Source organism: Protopterus annectens, chromosome 1.part0 (assembly GCF_019279795.1).
Source record: "Protopterus annectens isolate FY-2018-M chromosome 1.part0, PAN1.0, whole genome shotgun sequence".
Taxonomy (NCBI): Eukaryota; Metazoa; Chordata; order Ceratodontiformes; family Protopteridae; genus Protopterus; species Protopterus annectens.
The window spans coordinates 1,376,180,871-1,376,202,007 of NC_056725.1; the positions used below are offsets into that span (position 1 = coordinate 1,376,180,871).

At 41.2% G+C, this 21,137-nt stretch overlaps 1 protein-coding gene across 1 annotated transcript in view; it reads right to left on the bottom strand.

Moving 5' to 3' along the window:
- The window catches only part of RNGTT (RNA guanylyltransferase and 5'-phosphatase), a 2,413,358-nt gene that overhangs the window by 1,709,337 nt on the left and 682,884 nt on the right, over nucleotides 1–21,137 (bottom strand). Inside the window, exon 7 of the mRNA XM_044066976.1 lies at nucleotides 14,884–14,993. Within this exon, the coding sequence (XP_043922911.1) occupies nucleotides 14,884–14,993 (110 nt within the window). The remainder of the gene's footprint in view (nucleotides 1–14,883; nucleotides 14,994–21,137) is intronic.

A 21,137-nucleotide genomic window follows, 5' to 3' on the forward strand; every position in this document is an offset into this window, starting at 1 on the left:
GCGAGTTCAAAATAAGCTGTGTGCACTGTTTTGCTCTCATCTGCTGCTTCAGTAACTTGTTGAAAAAGTTGACCAGGTTAAAGAGGCAGAGCCTGCCTCTGACGAATCTGAATTGGGTTGGGTCAAAAGTCTGTAGGTAATCTATATCCTTATTTATAAATTCCATAATGATCCTTTCTGTAGCCTTACAGATGACAGTGGTCAGGCTTTATGGGTTGATAATTACCAGAGTTCGTTGAAGCCCCATTTCTGTGCAAGAGAATGACTGCTATTTCCCTCCATTCATCTGGCATGAAGCCTGTTTGGAGCTGATATTGAATAGATTCTGTATGGGGTTAGACAAGTTATGTTTTAGGCTGAACAAAAGGCAGCCTGATAGGTTTTCTTAACCCAGAGACATAGTGTTCGTGGCCTTGGATAATGTCTTGAGAACTTGTTTTTGGGAGATTTGTGGGTATGTAACTGAAGAGTATTGGTGGGTGAAATGTGAGCTAGTTTTGTCCTATGTGTCCAGTAAAGTGATATAATTTACTACCGGTTTTGCTACGTACTGGGCATCATTTCTCTGATGTCTAAAATAATTAACTCCTTAACACCTACTAGTGTGGAATGTCATACATCTAGTAACCTACACGTACCGCTGCATTGCACAGCAGTTTCTGAAAAATCCACCAAGAAAGCATAAGACAAACACATGTAAATGTTTTGTGAACAACAAAAGCTACTAAAACTGTACAAAGAGGAATATTATTAGTAAGAATAATTTTTTACAATGATAATAATAAGAGCATTCATAGTTTTTCAATAAATACTACAATATATTATAATGCATACAAACCCAGAGTTATGTTTTTTTTTTTTTTACTAAGCTATAACAAAAAAATGTCATATCTTAGAAATTGCACAACTTGGACATACACTGTTAAAAAATCTTCTGTTAAGCAGACGTAACATTTCATATGACAGCAATAAATTCCTAAGTGCATGTTTACACAGACATTTACAAAAGTATGTAAACATGTATGCTTAATTGTATAATTAGCAATACAAATAATAATGTATATCACTGAAGATGTACAACTTACAGTGCAAATATCAATGATAGTTTTCTTCAACAACATCCAAGGTTTCCTGTGATACCTTGCTAGAATTTGTAAATAACTTGGTTATTTAAGTATTAAGTACTTATGCAAATATTGCTTACAATTCAGAATTACTAACAACAATCAATACCTCCAGTACAGTGTGGTATAAATAGACACTGACTATGAATTTTCCTGTCTCTCACCATTTCACTTCATACTATACCCCTCAACAGAATGCAAGTCTCTCAGCTATGAAAATATGAACAAAATATGAATACGTAATAGTGATTACATTTTTCTACTGCAGGGCATCATAGATTAATAACTATAGTATCATTTTGTTAATAATTCCTTGCCCTTTCTAACACCATTATTATTAGCTGGCAAGTCTCTTAGTTAAAGAAACCAGGAGGAAAAAAGGTCTGGACATCACAAAGAGCTATGGGTGTTAATGTGAAGTGTACAAAAAAGGTGCTGCAGGCTTGATTGAAGACTTTGTTGTCATCCTTTGACTGGGTAGTTATTTTTACCTCATGTCTGGCTTTGGTTGATTAGATCAGGGTCCAGAGTTCTTTGTTTAGTTTAGCAAGAGTACTTCTGGCATCTTGAGAGTTTGATTTATTTGTGTGTGTAATGGCTTTACAGCTTTTATTACAGACCTAAACTTGGGTTTCACCAAAGGGGTTTATTATAGCAATAACCCACGCCTGGGTGTGGGTAATGCTAAATTTACCCACGGTTGGCGTGGTTTGGTCCCGAGGGCGAAAGTGGGTTATTGCTATTATACCATGACATTATTTAAGAAAAGAAACTGTTACTTTTCTTAAATAATGGCATAGTATAATGCCTGTTTACTGCCCTTCCGCAGATGTCTTGGCATCCGCGGCAGTTCTGATGTACTGCGCGCCTGCGCAGTACATCAGAGTTGAGCAAGCAACGGAGAAAGCAAGATCTCCGTTGCTTTTAGTGTCTCGCTATGTTAAATGAGTTTAACATAGCGAGACAGTTTTAAAATAAGCAACGGACATCTCCGTTGCTTATTTTAAACTGTCTCGCTATGTTAAACTCATTTAACATAGCGAGATTAAAAAGCAACGGAGATCTTGCTTTCTCCAGCTTTTAACTGCCTCGCTATGTTAAATGGGTTTAACATGCGAGACAGCTTTAAAATAAGCAACGGAGATCTCCGTTGCTTATTTTAAAGCTGTCTCGCTATGTTAAACCCATTTAACATAGCGAGACAGTGTTTAAAAAAAAAGAGTTATACTAATGGAAAAAAGTCCGGGCGACCGGACCTTTTTCCATTAGTATAACTCGATTTACAACGGGCACGCTGGCCAGCGTGCACGTTTTGGGGGGATCATGGTATAATTTAAATTTTAGTGCTGCATTAATTTCTAAATGGGACAGCTGCATACATGTAGCTATTTACATATGCAAAAAGTATGGCAGTGAATGATTCTGCATAAGCAGTGGGGTTATCAAGATGGAAGCGGCTTCTGAATTTAGCCAAGACAACACTAAGTTTTAGCAGATTAGCCATTGCATAATCTCTGAATAATGAGATACTGGAAGATGCAACAGGCCTCACTGTTATGAGGAATGTGATTCTCTTATTGTCCAATTTGTCCAGGGAGGAAATTACAATTGGTGAGGAAGAAAGTTGTCCCACACTGGTAAGGGCCAAGCTCACGAAGCATATCACTCCAGGATGGGGTGTGGACTAATCGGTTCAGGGAGTTTACACTGGTGAAGTCCGGAAACATCTGGACATTGTGGATGTATCTTTCTTTCAGTTTATGGAGGGGATAGCTGAACTATTTTAGGAGAATAATGTGAACCTATACATCTTGACATAGCAACACTGGCATGTGGATAAACCTAGTAGGAAGTGTGGATATGAACAGCCTTAATATAAAAAAACACTAGTTTACTGGATATAAACTTAATATACACCTAAGAAGTTTTATTATATACATCAATTACAATGTTTGTCAGTGTCCTGGGCACCTGGCAACAGAAAAGCACATGACCACTGTGCACAAGCATGACTGAATCTAAAGAGACGCGCACACACACAGACCATCAAGTACCTTGCAGGCCACACACAACACGTAACAATCAACTGACAAATGCCATGCAATTTTAAAGTCTTGTACTATATGGCACACCACTCTCCTCTAACACTGACAGACACACATCAGTATTTACTGCACTGCAAAGTAGTATAGGGAACAGCCAGGCAGGGATGGGAACAGATTATGTTTAAGCTGGTATCTCACAACTAGTAATACCCACTGTATTACTCCCAAGGCCAACATGCGACACAGACACAGGTGGGATAAGTCAGTCCTGAGGAAAACCATATCCTCATGAAGGCACTTAAAACCTACAGTGAACGCCTATTTAGTAAAGGGGGTCCCACACAGGCAGTGCAAAAGTATGCAATCAAGTGCTGGCAGATATAAAATGGCACTGTAGATAGGAATTATTCACTGGCAGAATGTAGGAACAGAGCAAACAAGATGGTGTCCAGTGCCAGGATTATGACAGAATGCCACTTCTCATAATACCACCGGTGAGGGTCCTTCCACAGCAAATCCTGATACCTGATGAGGAGTACTTGATATCCCTTCACAGTGATGATGATGGCGGCATGTGTACTATTCAAAATGGTTAGGATACTGGTAGCTTGATTTGCTAACTACTTCTGGTGGAGCAGGACAGTATTTTCAACATTCCATGATCTTACAGATAAAACTGCTCAGGCCTAGGGATCTATAATTACTCAGGATGACTGCTGCTGTCCTCCTTTCATCAGGAGTGAAACCTGTTCTGAGGCTGATATTGAATAGCTTCCTTAGAGAGCAGTTCAGACACTGAGACAGTTAACCTATTATTAGTCAAAATCCATTAGTACATACCTGTTTCAATGTCTCCAATGGGTACTTCTAGATTACCGATGGTCGCTGAACACAAAAACTATGCGGCACATATCAATGTCCTTCTTTTTACCTATACTGTTCAATGTTCAGGTGCATACATATGCACGCTTTGCTACAGTTTATAACAGTAAATTGCATGTCACTTGCGCTCAGGCATGTCAACAACTGCGCTATCACTGGTGTGATGGTGACAACTATGTGGCAATCAACAACGATGACATTACTCTCCTTCTCATGATACAACACAAGGACAGCGGCACACAGTTGCCAAGTGAACTGGTAGGGGCTCTACCCCCCCCCCCCCCCCGTAGCAGGTTGGTGGACTCTAGCTAGTTTCTGTTTAAAATCTTTCTTCATTTGCTAAAAATCTTCTGTTTTCTTATATAATTACATCTACATCATATATATTGCACCACTCCAAAATCCCTATTCTTCTTACTATATTCTTAATATTCACATTTACAGAAAGCACTCAATATTTTCATTTTCCCTTTTCCTTAGTTTTGTGGTTTCATTACGTTCATAGCTAACTACTCAGCTATCTGCCTTAATGGGCCATATTAAGCCTAGCCAATTTCCCTCCCAAAGGTGAGAATCAAACAGTGCACCTTATGTCTATCATTCAAACATCCTAACCATTATACTAACTCACAACCATTAACTGTATATATTCTTTTTCATCTATTTCCTTCCTTTCAGTCCATAAACCCCTTTTATCATAAATTTTTGAAATGTCCAGTACTTCTTTACATAAAGTTTCCAAATGTCCTTTCAAAGTCTCTCTTTCCACATCTGTTCAAAATTGTACATGAATTTTCTTTTTTGTTTCCCTGTTAAATGCTTATTAACGAATCATACAACTCTTCAGTCCTCAGCGCTATGCTGCAGCTCAGCAGTATACACATCTACACTCACTCTATGACCTTGTACACCCTTTTAGAGAACAAATGGGGAATAAAGGGCAAGGTTTTTAGACTTGCAATAACACCTGAATGTCTCTCCAACATGCAGAAATGTGGCATGCTGTACCTTTACATACTTTTTCACTATTCTACAAACATCAACGATTACAGTATTAATATGTCTTGTAACAAGTATTCCAATGAAAATGATGCATTGTCAAACAGTAAAATTCTTAACTGATACATCTCTTTAGTTCTGCAGACATGAAATATACTTTTCCGCTCTGACAATCTGTGACATACTGATGTTTGTCAGGACGCTCAATAAATAACAAATGCTGGGGGGAGGGGGCTGCTAGCCTCCAAATATATATAGAGAGAAAACCCCCTAAAAGACATACCACATTCAACTTTCTGTAGCAAGGTCATTAGAATTTACAGTTACACCCATCAGGATTAAGGACTCTAACTGAAGAAACTTTATGGACACAGTTTTGTGAGCTACAGTTATTAACACCTCAAGCCATCAACTTTAGCAACAACCTCAAACCAAAGTATTTCTGCCAAGTGAAAGAACCTACCCACTCAGCCTTCAACTGTAAATACAATTGAGTGATCTTGGAACCAGACAGCCACCATGCATGCCTAAACTACAGTAACCTAAAATGTGCTAGTTTACCACCTGTTCTTTATGCAGGACAGTCCCTATTTGGGCAGTTGTGTCTTGGGGGAAAAACCTTCAAAAATGGCAAGCATACCATATACTAAGATTTTATGAAAAAAAAAAGTTTCCTAAGTTTATTCTAATAGCTGCTTAAGATGACTGACTATTAAATACATTGATGTTACATGAAACAACAGAAACAACTCAAGTTGTACACGGGTGATCTTTTACTTTGTCAGAAAAATTACATCCAGTCTTTTGCACTGGTTTTCAGTATGGTTCATCCTGTAAAATCGCACAGGTCCTTAAAAATGTCCCATTTTTGGCATCTATAAAGCTGGCAACTCTAAAATACCATGACAACCATAAACAAGTCTCAACTTAACTTTACCACAGCTTAAACTTAATGCTTTCTATAGCCTACATACTACAGTCCTGGCTTCTTGGCCTTTTCTATTAAGGATGGAAATAAAAAACAAGGAAAAAGAAAAGTGATCAGGCAAAACAAGTTATGTACTCACCATAATGTTACATCTGTGTTGCCCATTTTCATTTTTCGTCAACTGATGGGTCCGGGATTTGACTCAGCCGCTTCTTACAGATCTTTGAATCTAAACTCTAGAGCTCCTCCCATTAAACATAATGCCTCGACAGTCTAACATACCTCAGATCAAATTTGCACCTTATAAAAGACAATTGATAATACCTTAAAAGAACTCAAAAAGGTATAGATTAAGGAAAGGTAGAGGAACTCAAACAAGGAACAACAGTTCCCAAAGAAATGACCATTAGGTATCTCCAGGAGCAAAGGGAAGGGAATCAGGAGAGCAGGAAGTTGAGGAAGAATGAAAATGGGCAACACAGATGCAACGTTATGATGAGTATAGAACTTTTTATCTAATGTTGTCATTTTCATTCATTCCTCAACTGACAGGACAGAGACCCCAGCTAGATGAAACTTGGGCGGCCTTCATGCCAAAGGCAGCTCTTTCCCTAGAAACCAAATCCAATTTGGAATGAGCAATAAAAGTATGAGCACTGGACCAAATCAGTACTGCGCAAATGTCAACTATGGAAGCTCTTGACCAAAAGCTGAGGATACAGCCATAGACCTTGTGGAACACGCTCTAGGAGGCTTAGGCAAGGACAACCCTTTTTAGTACAGACAAAATAGTGTAACTTTAGAAACTGGCTTACCATTCTGATAGATGAGAAGGATACAAACAATTGGTCAGTCTTCTGAAAATCTTCGGTTAGATAAAGATAAAACCTAAGTTCTATATGTACATCCAAAAAATGGAGCATGCAATCTCTCGTTTGAAAAATTTGGAAAGAAACGTGGGAGGCTTAAGTCCTGGTTGACATTAGACTCTGAAGCTAACTTAGGCAAAAAACACAGGTTGGTCTGTAAGGAAACCCTGCTTTTTGTGGGAAACCAATTAAGGGGGGTTTGGAGGATAGAGCTTGGAGTTTGGATACTCATTTAGCGGATTTAATAATGACTAGAAAAGTGGTTTTCCAAGACAAAAAAACGTAAGGTCTGTCATGGCTCCAGGTTCAAATGGGTTTTGGGTCACAGCTTGACTTAGGATAGTTAAATCCCAAGGAGGAGTAGGATCCTTTAGTGGGGGTCCAAGTAAAAAAGTTCCTTTGAGTAAAGCTTTGCATAATTAGAAGAAACTAAGGAAGAATTATTTTCAGCTAGATGGGCAGCGCCGGTTAAACTATTTCTGGCTCCGTAAAGTCTGCTCTTCAATTTTTCCCTTAGAACTTCTCTACTTGCAATCTAAACAGTCTATTCTCTATCTCAAAAGCTCAGCACTTGATCCTAAAGCATTTTTATATAGGTAAAGTACTTATATACTAAACAAAGTACTACATTAGCCTAGAATCCCCTTGAGTACCCATTTCCCTATAGGTCCCTTATGACTCAGTTACTCAGCAAACTTTTTCACTTTTTCTAGCATGTCGAAGGGTCAATTGCTAGCGTCCTCTCCTGTTCAGCTGGTGAATCTGGGCATCTTGAGGCAATGTTACAATTGCCTCATGTACACAGACAACCCACTCCTTCTCCCACAAAACACAAATACATGTGAGAGATGCAACTATATAGCCAAATTGGAGGCTGAGCTCTCTCAACTCAGGACTGGCAAGACCAGACAGGAGGAGAAGGAAACCACGCACACCACAAACCCAGTTTCACATAGAACTATCACAACTGAAAAACAAACACATAAACACACAAAGACATACTCGGAGGCACTGATCAAAAATCTACCAAAACTACAGAGGCCTCCAAAGCAGACACCCAAGCAACTGCCACCTCAAGACATAAGACATGCAACACATAGTTCTCAAAGTCAGTGTGCTAAACAGTCACAGCCCTTAAGGCCAAACACAATGCCAGACACACTTGTTATAGGTGACTCCATAGTCAGACACACTGACGTCCCACTCACCAGACTGAACAAGGAAAAGATCACAGTAAGCTGCCTGTCAGGCGCTAGAATCCGCCACATAACACAAGCACTCAGGTCACTCCACAGCAAGTACAAGTATGACTCAGTCATTGTCCATGCCGGTGTGAACGACCTGAGATGTACCTCCCTGGACTACATGAAAAGAGACATAGAGGAGCTCTCAGATTATGTAGCCCAGGCCGGTATGACCCTGACCCTGAGCAGTATCCTACCCTCACCAAGAATGATGCCACAATACAGACACAAAATGATCAGCTTTAATAATTGGCTTAATTACTGGTGTCATTCTAAGGGGATCCAATGTCTGTCTGCCTGGGATGACATGCTTGACAAGCCACGCTGCTTCGCAAGGGACGGCTTGCACCTGTCACCCCTGGGCTTCCGGATATTGGCAAAGGCTCTTGCCACCCCCATAGTGCCTTTTTTAGGCAAGGCTCAAATGATAAACCTACTACCCTAGAAAACAAAAATGGAGAAAAACTGAGGGTAATACTGCTCAATGCCAGAAGTCTAAACCTCAAGATGCACGCCCTTGAAGCCCTCCTCAGTATGGAGAACATCGATGTCTGTGCTGTGACTGAAACCTGGTTCAAGGCTCCTGAGAGCACCCCAGCACTATCAGGTTATACCTCATATCATGCGTTCCGGCCCCAAAATCCGGACCGAACCACAAAAGGAGGGGGAGTATCCATATTCATAAAGGATACCCACACCTCCAGGTTAGTGGCAACGCACGAAGCATCGGAGACCATCCAGGTGCAATTAACCATAGGTAAAACTGCCCTACAGTTTGTAGCATGCTACAGACCACCTTCTCAAACTCAGGAAACCCACACAGCCTTCCTGAAGACACTGGAGAGTATGAATGTCTCTCCAAACACCATCATATTGGGTGACTTCAACTACCCAAACATAGACTGGGAACATTACTCAAGCCCCAACACCCTAGCCCAAAGGTTCCTGGAGTTCATAAACTCAAATGCTATGGAACAACTAGTCACCATTCCCACAAGAGGAGAAAATATACTAGACCTGATCATCATAAACATGGGGACAAAATGCTCCACACCGAAGTATATCCCTCATTGGTGAGATCAGACCATAAATTAATCTCATTGGAGATCCAGATCCCTGCCCCACCCCCACCGCAAAAAACCACAGTGAAGAACTTCTCAAAAGCAAACTTCACACTTCTTAAGACTGGAGTGGTATCCTTCAAGGCCCCGAGCCAGTGGAAACCACAACCCACGCTGCTGAAACCCTTACAAATGCCTTCTACGAGCACCTCCAGGAATGTATGGATCAAGCAATCCCTAATAAAATCAAGACCCTTTCCACCAAAGGCAGGCGCCCGGTCTGGTGGACCCCAGCCATAAACAAACTCTACAACAAGAGGAGAAAGCTACTACATGACACAGCAAAATCCCTAAAAGGGAAGGCATCTCTGATCAATACTAGCAAAAAACTACGATCACTCATAAAATCATCCAAGGCCAACTTTGAGAGAAAAATCACTAATGACACAAAAGACAATCATAAGGCCTTCTTTAGCTATGTTAGAAACCTGGGTGGAAACTCCCAGATATGCTCAGAATTAGTCCAAAATGATACAAAAATCACTGAACCCACAGACATTGCCAACATACTGGCAGACAAGTTCAGTGCAAATTTCTCCCCTCCCTCCCCAAAAGGAGAAATATCTATCCCACCAGAGTCTAGCCTCCCAAACATCTCAGATGCCCAGGTGAGAGCTGCTCTCTCTAAAGCAAAAAACACAGCATCAATGGGACTGGACGGTGTCCCCGGCTGTGTGCTACATGAACTCAATGAGGAACTAAACCCACACATAAGGCTGCTGTTTAATCTTAGCCTTACTACAGGATACGCACCCAAAGAATGGCGACGGCAACTGTGGTCCCACTCCACAAAGGTGGTGCTTCTACGGACCCTGAAATTACTGCCCCATAAGCTTGACGAGCCTTGTCTGCAAAGCTATGGAGAGGATCATAATGGAACTCATAAATAAAGACATTGGGGACCTACAGACACTGGATCCTACCCAATTTGGCTTTGTCAAGGGCAGATCCTGCCTCTTGAACTTGGTTGACTTTTCAAAACAGTCACTAAGGCCATTGATGAGGGTAAGGCAGTTCACACAGCCTACCTTGACCTAGCAAAAGCGTTCGCACAATACCCCACTCGGGCATCATAGAAAAGCTCACCAGCTTAGATGTAAACCCGTATGTCACAAGATGGGTTGCAAACTGGCTCAAGGACAGAACACACAGGGTTAGAGTTGCTGGTGCCATGTCAGACTCTAAGCCGGTCACAGCGGTGTCCCACAGGGCTCAGTCCTGGGCCCCTCTTGTTCGGCATTTATTTTTCTGAAGGGCAGGCAAACATAGGGGATTGTGGCTGACAAAATTTGCAGATGACTGCAAACTGGGCACCATAATTGACACTCCATCAGACACAGACATCCTCCAGAGAGGTCTCATAGAAATGGATAACTGGTGCCAGAGCCATGGCCTTAAGCTAAATGCCAAAAAATGTATAGTCATACCCTTTGGGAAAAACAAGGTAACCCCTAATTACCACATAGGTGGTAATCCATTAAACACGGAAGAAGTTATCAGGGACCTGGGGACCCAAGTTGACAGTAGCCTCTCTTTTGACACTCACATTGCCAAAGTGGTTAGGAAGACCTTCTATATTGCCCACCTGATTATGAAGGGATTCACATCCAGATCAGGAGAGGTCATTGTACCCCTGTACTCTTCACTTATCAGACCAATGATTGAGTACAACGCCCCATTCGGAATGTACCTTACCCGACACCTGCAGCAGTTGGAAAGACCCCAAAAGTTCCTCACCAAAAGGATAAAGGGGCTCAAACATATGTCATACGATGCCCGACTGAAGAAACTCCAGCTCTATTCAGTCGCATACTGTCTGCTCAGAGGTGATCTGTGCCTGACATACAAGGCCATGTCCAACCCGGAATTAATGGACATGCTCCACTTCAAAAAATCCAAATCCACCAGAGCCACGAGAGCAAGAGACTTAAACCTCAACACGGATATAAATAGGACGTGTTGGAGGGACAGATTCATCACCCAGAGACTCCCTACACTATAGAACAGAATCCCAGTCCATGTGAGGCAGAGCCCCTCACTGACTCTGTTCAAGAGAAATCTTGACGAGTGGATGGGAGATCGTAGGTTTACCCCGGGAATCATCTCTGTGTCACTGCTGGACAGAGGCACAGCAAACTAATGGGTATAGTATTCTCATCCTAAGGGGTGGTGAAAGCCACACACACTCTGGCTAAGCTTATAAATGCCATAGGGCAGATAGCCTAGTATGAACCTATGAAATGGCAGCCAAATGGACCTTAATAGTAGAAAAACTAGCCCCTTCACTGAAAGTGGAAGCTAAAAGTCAAGTACAGTTGGTACAGAGGCAGAAAAAGGAATCCCTCTTAAGGGCCCAGAATGTAAATCTCTTTCATTTACTTTGTAAATCTTTCTAGTAGAAGCCTTTTGAGAAGATAATAAAATATGAAGGACCAGGGAGGAAAGCATGGGCTGTCTAGCAATCCGTGGAAATGGAGAAACAATGCAGTTAGCTTTTGGCCTGTTATGTCCAGATGAATCATCCCTGTCAGGTGAGATATGAGGTCTGGATTGGGATCCAGTATCCAGGGTGGATGTAGAGGATGAGGCAAGAGGAAGTGAAACCAAATTTGATGAGGTCAAAAAGGTGCAATGAAGATAACTGTGCTCTTCAACCGGTATACTTTCTGGAAAAAAATGAGGGTGAAAGCTAACTGGGGGCAAGTACAGAGAAATCATGGACTAGAGCATCTCTCAGTGTCTCCTCCATTAAAGGGATCAGGGCAAATAACCTGCTGCACCTATTATTGAGGGAAGAAGCGAAAAGGTTACAGCACAGCTGGCCCCATCGATGGAAAATTCTCTCCACCTCTTTGATGCTGACAGACCACTCATGAGAGTCATCAGAATGGACCTGCTTAGTCTGTCTGGAATCACGTTCTCTTTCCCCAGTATGTGCATTGCTATGAGAAAGTATCTGGAAGAGATTGCTCATTGCCACACTTCACTGCTTCTTGACATAATGGGTAAGATATGGTTCCCCCCATTTGTTGATGTACCAGACAACAGACCTCTTGTCCATCTGAATAGTAAACATCCCACAAAGCAGAACATCTTGAAAGGCCTGCAATGCTAGGAGGACTGTTCTCATTTCCAGAACACAGATGTGCATCTTTGCCTCTTCTGGGAATCACATACCTTGAAGTGTCCTTCCCCAAGTAGTACCCCCAAATCCAGTTGGGAGGCATCCGTGGTCACCGTGGCCAGCAGAAGGAGAACAAAAGAACAGCCTAGGGAAACATCATTTGACTGAAGCCAGGATATTTTTGGAAAGACTGAGTGATCCTGACTGGGGAGAATAAAGGCTACTGAAGAATAGACCACTGTACTGACACAGTCCATTGCAGAATCCGCATGTGAAACATGAATAAGGAACTAGGGTGATAGCTACTGTAAGATGAGTTGTGCTGGGAGAGAAGTGTGTGACATCACTTTTTCAACCTGGGATCTGAGTGTCTGAATTTGTGTAGGTGGAAGAGAGGCCATCTGAGAGACCGTGTCTAGATGAGCATCTAAGAACTCCAGACTCTGCAAAACTGTGAGTTGTGATTTGTTGTACATGACTGTGATGCCTAAGTAAAGACACAAGTGGAGCAAGTAGTCCCATGTCTGTTGAAGTAGATGTCTGATTGGGGAAGTTAAGAGCCAGCTGTCTAGGTATGGAAACACTTGTAATCCCAGCAGTCTCAGGTGAGCTACTACCACCATCATGCATTTGGTGAACACCCTAGGGGCTGTGGTAAGGCCAAAAGGCAGTGCTCTGAACTGGTAATGACTGGTCCCCAGTCAAAAGCACAGATATATTCTGGAGCCTGTTCATTTTGATGTGACAGTACAGATACTGAAGATCTATAGAGCACATCCAATCATCCTTTTGCAGTTATGGCAAGATGGACTGAACAAATGACTATCCAGAACCTTCAATATTTCAAGTAATGGTTTAGTTTGTTAAGATCCAGGATGGATTTCAATGCCTCTGTTTTCTTTGGCACTAAGAAGAATCTTAAGTAGGTTCCGGATCTGTATGGTCTGGGGGGACCTACTGGATGACACTTTTTCTGAGCAGCTTTTCTATTTCTAATGTTGCCATCTCCCTCTGACTGGGTGGAACATCAGGGATTATTTTCATTCTTGCAGGAATAATTTGGGAAAACGGTATGATATAACATTTGGATGTAATTCTCTGCACCCAAGAATCTTTTTCTGATGGAGGCCCAGGCTTTTAGGTGCATAGATAAATGCCCCAGACATCCTCCAGAGGACAACAGTAGGGCCACCTTTCAGGAGTGCTGGTAGGATTTGTCAGAGAAGGAATACCAGGTAACCCTGGTTCTGCAGGTCATCTATGCCGAAGGGGCAGTGTTTTCCATTACAGTTCCTCCCTCTGTCTCTTGAAGAACCATCTCCCCATGAGTCTTGGAAAGGACCCTGGGATTTGCAGAACCACATCTTTTTACCTTCTTGTTGATTCCAGGAAAAGGGTCTTTTAGGAGTTGAAAAATGGATACCTATGGTAGACAAGGTCTTTCCTACTTGCTCACTTCTGGACAGCATTTCTTTCACTTTTGGGCCAAATAAGGAAGATCCATCAAAAGGAGCATTGATGAATTTAGACTTGAAGAAATCAGCAAATTCGCACAGGTGCGTCCAGGCATGTATCTTAACGGCTATGCCTGAACCTGCCACCCTTAAGGTACCTTCTGCAGCATGAGAAATCAACCTCACGGACACATTAGCTATAGACTGAAGGGTGGCCAGATGCAAAAAGACTATTTTGGTCTTCCACAGACACGAACTCAAAAAGAGATTTGGAGAACTCTATAGTCAAATCTCTTTGCAATCTCATGAAATGTGCCAAGTAATTCAGCAACCATAAAGCAAAGGTCGCTGAAGCATAATTGCACTTACCAAATCTGTCCAAGGCCCTAGATCCCGCAAGCTCTTTCTTAGTAGCTGATGCCACAACCATGGCATTAACTGTGACCCCTTACTCCAGTGTGATCCGTCCCTTTAGATGGGCTAAAAATTTGTCTGGGTGCTTAGGGATGGGGTCCACAGTATCCAGCTCCTTCCATGCCCAGCATGATATGAGGTCTATAAATTCTATCCACATTGTATTTTTCATTTTTTGAAATAAACGTTTTGCTTTATTCAGCAGTAGCTAAGTGGTATTAATTTTACTTAGTAAAATATGTAACAACTTAGGGTAAAATAAATAAATAAACAAACAGTAATAACTAAAAATAAGACAGCCTGCCGAGCACATTCACCTTTTGAGTAAAGGCTTCTTCATATTCAAAATAAATATTTACAGCATAATCTGGGGAAAAATGTACTTCCCTAAATATGGTACCAAATCAGCTATGACACCATTAAGCTATGAAGGAAGAAAAACGTTGCAAAGAAAATAGTAAAAATGCTATTTTACAAGCAATGGAATGTTTAATGCAATGTAGCTTGATTCCTGCTGTTCCTTCCTCCACAGCTACCTATAACCTAGTCATCATTCAGGCTGCATGGCACATTCAGCCCCACATTACTGCGTTACTGCTGGTTAATACTCTACATTTTCTCAATGCAAGCACAGTGCAGCACCAAAAGATTTAAAATGTATTACTGTTACAATTCTTACCCTTCCCATCCGCAGAAAAGTTGGACTAGCCTCCTTACTTCTCCTAATTTCGGTTGTGTTGTAAGCTGGGTAACGCCTTTAACTGACATGCCTTCCAGAAAAACTGCACCCTGCGTAAAGAAAATAATATCATTTCTTTGTTTACTTCTGAAACTGAAATATATTGCAACAAAAATGCTACTTCTGAACTCCCGTGTTTTCACATCAAAAGTATCCCAGACTATACATGTATAAATTATTTAGATGCCTTCTTTGTTTAAATAGATTTTCACTCCTCTATAGTTTCTCACTTTATATCACCCCCCCCCCCACCCCGATAAGCTAGTTAATGCAAGTAAGAATCCCAGTGACACTGGAAGGACACGATCCAAAAGAACTAGCAACATTCCACCACCAGCTTCTTCACTGTGTAATAAGGATGAATGATACTGGCATTCTTCCTCAATTTCTGATACTTTTAACTGACAACAATATGTGAATCCCACTTAAAAACATAAGAAAACAAGTACGTAAGTAAGTAAATAAAATCTAAGCTGGATATTCATACATCCACACATCAGGTCTTATCTACCTACTCATCTAGGAGAACCTGTCTCTGTAACACTAACACACAGAAGAATGTATGTGAATGCAAGATAAATTTAAATAACAAAAACAGCTGTATATTCACCCCTACTAAAAAATACACTGTAGAACCCACACTGAAGTGAAAACAACATATAACACTGCATGCTGAAATGGGATACAGGGTGCAGTGATTCTTCTCACAACTGTCCTTTTATTTATTTCACTTGTTAACTCTGTTGGTGGGCTACGTCAATGACCCAAAGCTGCAACCTAGACCATAAGCAAAACACATCTGAATGTAACATGCAATACAAAACTAGGTAGTACAATATAACAAGCATAAAGTAATCTAACAAATACAGCACAAGTAAGAGAAACACCATATAAATACAGCGTCAAAGCATAAACATATGTTAAATGGAATGCACGAGGTAGTAACAGAAAACATTTATCATGCGGTATAGGTTCATAGAAAGTAATCTAACAAATACAGCACAAGTAAGAGAAACACCATATAAATACAGCGTCAAAGCATAAACATACGGTAAATGGAATGCACGAGGTAGTAACAGAAAACATTTATCATGCGGTATAGGTTCATAGAAAGTAATCTAACAAATACAGCACAAGTAAGAGAAACACCATATAAATACAGCGTCAAAGCATAAACATACGGTAAATGGAATACACAAGGTAGTAACAGAAAACATTTATCATTCATGAACTCTTGTTTACTAACAAGGTTCTAACAGTATAAATCATTTGTAATACGGGTAATTTTGGTTACACACTGATGTTTTTGTAATGAGGTCATTAATTTCAGGAGGTAATACGAAGAATTAATTAATTATGCTTGTATTATAATAAAAAATAAATTAAATTACTAAAAATTAGATATTGCCTCTAAGCAGCCGTTAAGCTGTTTCAAATGTCCTGTTTACTTTCTAAATGAAAGGAACACGTTGTCTTATTTTTACGACTCCTTGGTTGTCATAGTCGATGGCATACTAAGTGGAATTTGTCATCCATTTGGCAGCAGTGGGGGGTGCAATATCATAAATGGCAGTTGGAAGGTTTGGAAATTCAGCAGTAAGGTGTCTCTTGGCAGTAATTGAAACATGATTTGTTTGAGGCAATGATACTCTCTTGAATAACAGTTATTTAGAACATTTTATTCAGTTTAGCCCGAAATAAAAATTAGGAGAAGAGCTCAAGGCAATAAGAGGCAGGGTATAGTATACTTTAGGAATAAAAGTTCTGGTTATAATTGCTTTTCTGGATTCAAAGGTAACAAGTGTGCACTCCACAGCTGTATTTCAGTTGAGTATTACATATGTTTGAATTTTAGAATGAGTCTTAAAATTGTGGGATAGGTCCAACAAAAACACCCAAATATCTTTAAGGTAAGACAGTGACCTCTGCATGCCCATTTAAATTAAGCCTCCATGGGGTTCCACCAGCATCACTTTTCTTTAATTTAGACCAATGAAAATTATATTGTTATAAAGCCAAACAAAGACACTGTTGTAAATGTTTACCAAGAGTTTCTGTACCTCACTCTTCTGTCTGGCTCCTTTAGAAGAATGGTGTCGACTGAGTAAAGAGTTATGTGCAGATTGGGGTAAACAGTGGAATGACTACTGAAAGCAAGTGAAAAGAAGACACAGCTCAAGACAAGAGTCCTACAGAACACATGAACTGAATGTTCTCACCTCTGAGGAAAGAACATTTGACAGGACATTAAAAGTTAAAAATAAACTAAAAAACAACCACAGGCACCAATACAAGATTAACTACTGCCAAATGAAATAGAGAGAAAAAACTGAAATGTATGAGCGTTTTTGTTCTCTTTTCATATAAAGAACTTCTTCAGAATGAAATGTAAAAACACAATCACATTTATACTAGGTAAAGAATGATGTTACAAAACAAAATCCAATCGTAACCAACATTCAACTGACTGATGTTCTGACTTAAAAAGCCACTATTAAATAAGTCAATACATAAATATTAAAAATTAATTAAATGCATTTGTATTTTAATAGACTTTTCACTGAAATACTGCCAATTTGTGGAACATGATCAGCTTGTAAAAACACTTGCCATTTTAATATTAAAAATTCCAAGTGTACATTGTACTGTCCTACAAATTTTGTTTTATCTATTCGTTCAGTAACTAAAAATTGACATTTCCTGAAGTCCCTACACTTCTGGGCATATCTACCTAAAGGGTTTGCAAAATCTTTTTTCTTAACTGCCAACCATGTTGTCTAATCCTGTCTACGAGCTTCCTTGTGGTGTTGTCCACGTAGAAACTGTCACAATTATATAGCTAAATTGGAGACTAAGTTCTCTCCACCCAGACAGGAATAGGCAGTCATGAGGAGAAGGTTAACACTTGCGCCACACCTCCAGCCTCACACAGACATACTAAACCAGCACTGGCAAGAAATGCACATAAATACACGAAATCATACTCGGAGGCTCTAAATAAAAACCTGCAAAAGCAACAGAGACCTCCAAAGCAGACACCCAAGAAACGTGCACCTCCCGTCACAAACCAGACAACACATAAAACACAAAATCAGTGTGCCACACAATCACAGCCCTTAAGGCGAAATAACATACCTAACACACTATAAAACAATGTAAAGCGAACCCAAGAGTGCAAAGTCCACAATAAACAAAAAATGTCACTGCTGAGACGGAACTACTTGAATTTTTTATTTTAAACAACTAACAAGTTTAAAAAACTTTAAAAAGGAGAACTGCAGATAAGGATGACTCCCTAATTCCTGAAGTGATTACTAGCACAGGTGCAAGGAGGACCAGAGACAGGAACAACTCCATAAGTCTAGAAGGTTGTCACATAATTCACAAGGTTTTTGAGCAGGTACAGGTCAAAATGTTGCAACCACTTCAATATATCCCCAGCACTTCAGTTCCCATCTATTCTGTAGTTCTTCACAGAGTTCTTTTCCAGGCTTCTATGGGTTCTAGAAACAGGAGTTACCTGGAGTCACTACACCAGGACTCAGGCACTCTTCACAAGACTGTCAAACTGTTTCCTCTTGTGGCAAAATTTAGTCCTGTACCTGCTCAAAAACCTTGTGAATTGTGTGACAACCTTCAAGACTTATGGAGTTGTTCCTGTCTCTGGTCATACTTGCACCTGTGCTAGTAATCACTTCAGGAATTAGGGAGTCATCCTTATCTGCAGTTCTCCTTTTTAAAGTTTTTTAAACTTGTTAGTTGTTTAAAATAAAAAATTCAAGTAGTTCCGTCTCAGCAGTGACATACCTAACACACTAGTACGACTCTATAGTCAGGCACACTGACGTCCCACTCACTAGGCTGGACAAGAAGAAGGTTACTGTTAGCTGCCTGTTGGGGGCCAGAATCCGCCACATAACACAAGCACTCAGGTCACTCCAGAACAAGTACAAATATGACTCTGTCACTGTTCATGTTGGTGTGAATGACCTGAGATGTACCTCCCTGGACTACATGAAAAGAGACATGGAAGAGCTCTCTGATCATGTAGCCCAGGCGGGTATGACCCTGACCCTGAGTAGCATCCTGCCCTCATCAAGAATGATACCGCAGTATAAAGAAAAAAAATGATCAATTTCAACAATTGGCTAAGCTTCTGGTGCCATTCAAAGGGGATCCAGTGTCTGTCAGCCTGGGACGACATGCACGACAATCCTCGTTGCTTCACAAGAGACGGCTTGCACCTGTCACCCCTAGGCTTTTGAATACTGGCCAAGGCTCTTGCTGCCCCCATAGTGCCTTTTTCAGGCAAGGCTCAAAAGTCAAACCCACCTCCGTAAACAGCACAAATAAAAAAATGAGGGTTATGCTACTCAGCACCAGGAGTTTAAATCTCAAAATGCATGCGCTCAAAGCACTCCTCAGTATGGAGAACGTCGACATCTGTGCAGTAACTGAAACCTGGTTCAAGGCTCCACAGAGCACCCCAGCAGTACCGGGCTACAACTCATACCACACATTTCAGCCACAGAACACGGACTGAAACACAAAATGAGGGGGTGTATCCATAGTCATCAAGGATACCTACACCTCCAGGTTAGTGGCACAGCATGATACCTCTGAGATCATCCATGTGCAATTAACATCGGACAAATCTGCAAAGCAAATTGTGGCCTGCTACAGATCACCCTCCATGACCCAGGACCACCACTCTGCCTTTCTGGAGACTCTGGAAAACATGAAGGTCCTACCTAACACCCTGATATTGGGCAATTTCAATTACCCTACCGTTAACTGGGAAAACTACTCAAGTACAAACTCCCAGGTCCAGCACTTCCTGGAATTTATCAAAGCAAATGCCCTGGATCAGCTGGTAAAATCCCCTACCAGAGGTGAAAACATACTGGACCTGGTCATCACCAACATGGGCGACAGGTGTTCCGCACTGGAGGTCAACCCGTCACTGGTTAGATCAGACCATAAACTAATCACTCTGGATGTCCACACCACACCACCACCCCCAACCCCAACCCAGGAAACCACAGTGAAAAACTTTTTTATAGCAAACTTCACCTTACTTAAGACAGAGGTGGTACGTTTCACAGCCCCCATGCTAAAGGATAACAGTGTCCAAGATGCAGGAACCTTTACAAATGCACTCTATGAGCACCTACAAGGATGCATGGATCATGTTATCCCTGGCAAAACCAAAACTCACTTCCCTAAGAGAAGGAAACCAGTCTGGTGGACCCCTGCCATAAACAGGCTATACAATAGGAGGAAATTAGTTAAAAAAAAAAAGCAAATCCCAAGAAGGAAAGACATCCCTGATCAGTATTAGTAAGAAACTAAGGTCCCTCATAAAATCATCCAAGGCTAACTTCGAAAGAAAAATAGCCAAGGATTTGAAAGATAACCACAAAGCCTTCTTTAGCTATGTCAAGAATCTAAGTGGCAACTCGCAGATATGCTCTAAGCTAGTGTAAAACAGCACAAAATATACTGAACCTACTGATATTGCCAACATCCTGGCAGATAGATTCAGTGCAAACTTCACCCCCCTCTCACCCCCAAAACGGCCCACAACACCACCAGAAAAGTGTAGTGTCCCGGAATTCACAGACGCACAGGTGAAAACAACCCTTTCAAAAGCTAAAAGCACAGTGTCAATGGGGCCTGATGGTGTCAAAGGCTGTGTCTTGCACGAACTACAGAACGAACTAACCCCCCACCTAAACACTGTTCAACCTCAGCCTCTCCACAGGCTACGTGCCGATAGAATGGCGCACAGCAACGGTTATTCTGCTCCACAAAGGAGGGGCCACAACTGACCCTGGTAACTATCGCCCCATAAGCCTGACTAGCCTGGTCTGCAAGGCTATGGAGCACATTATCATGGAACTCATTAACAAAGACATTGGGAACCTCCAAACACTTGACCAGACCAGTTCAGCTTTGTTAAGGGCAGATCATGCCTACTAAACCTGCTTGCCTTCTTTGAGACAGCCACCAAGGCCATAGATGAGGGGAAGGTGGTTCACACAGCCTACCTTGACCTCGCTAAGGCTTTTGACACCATTCCCCACTCGGGAATTATACAAAAACTCACCAGCCTGAACATAAACCCCTACGTCACGAAATGGGTTGCCAACTGGCTTACAGACAGAACTCACACGGTAAGAATAGCGGGCTCC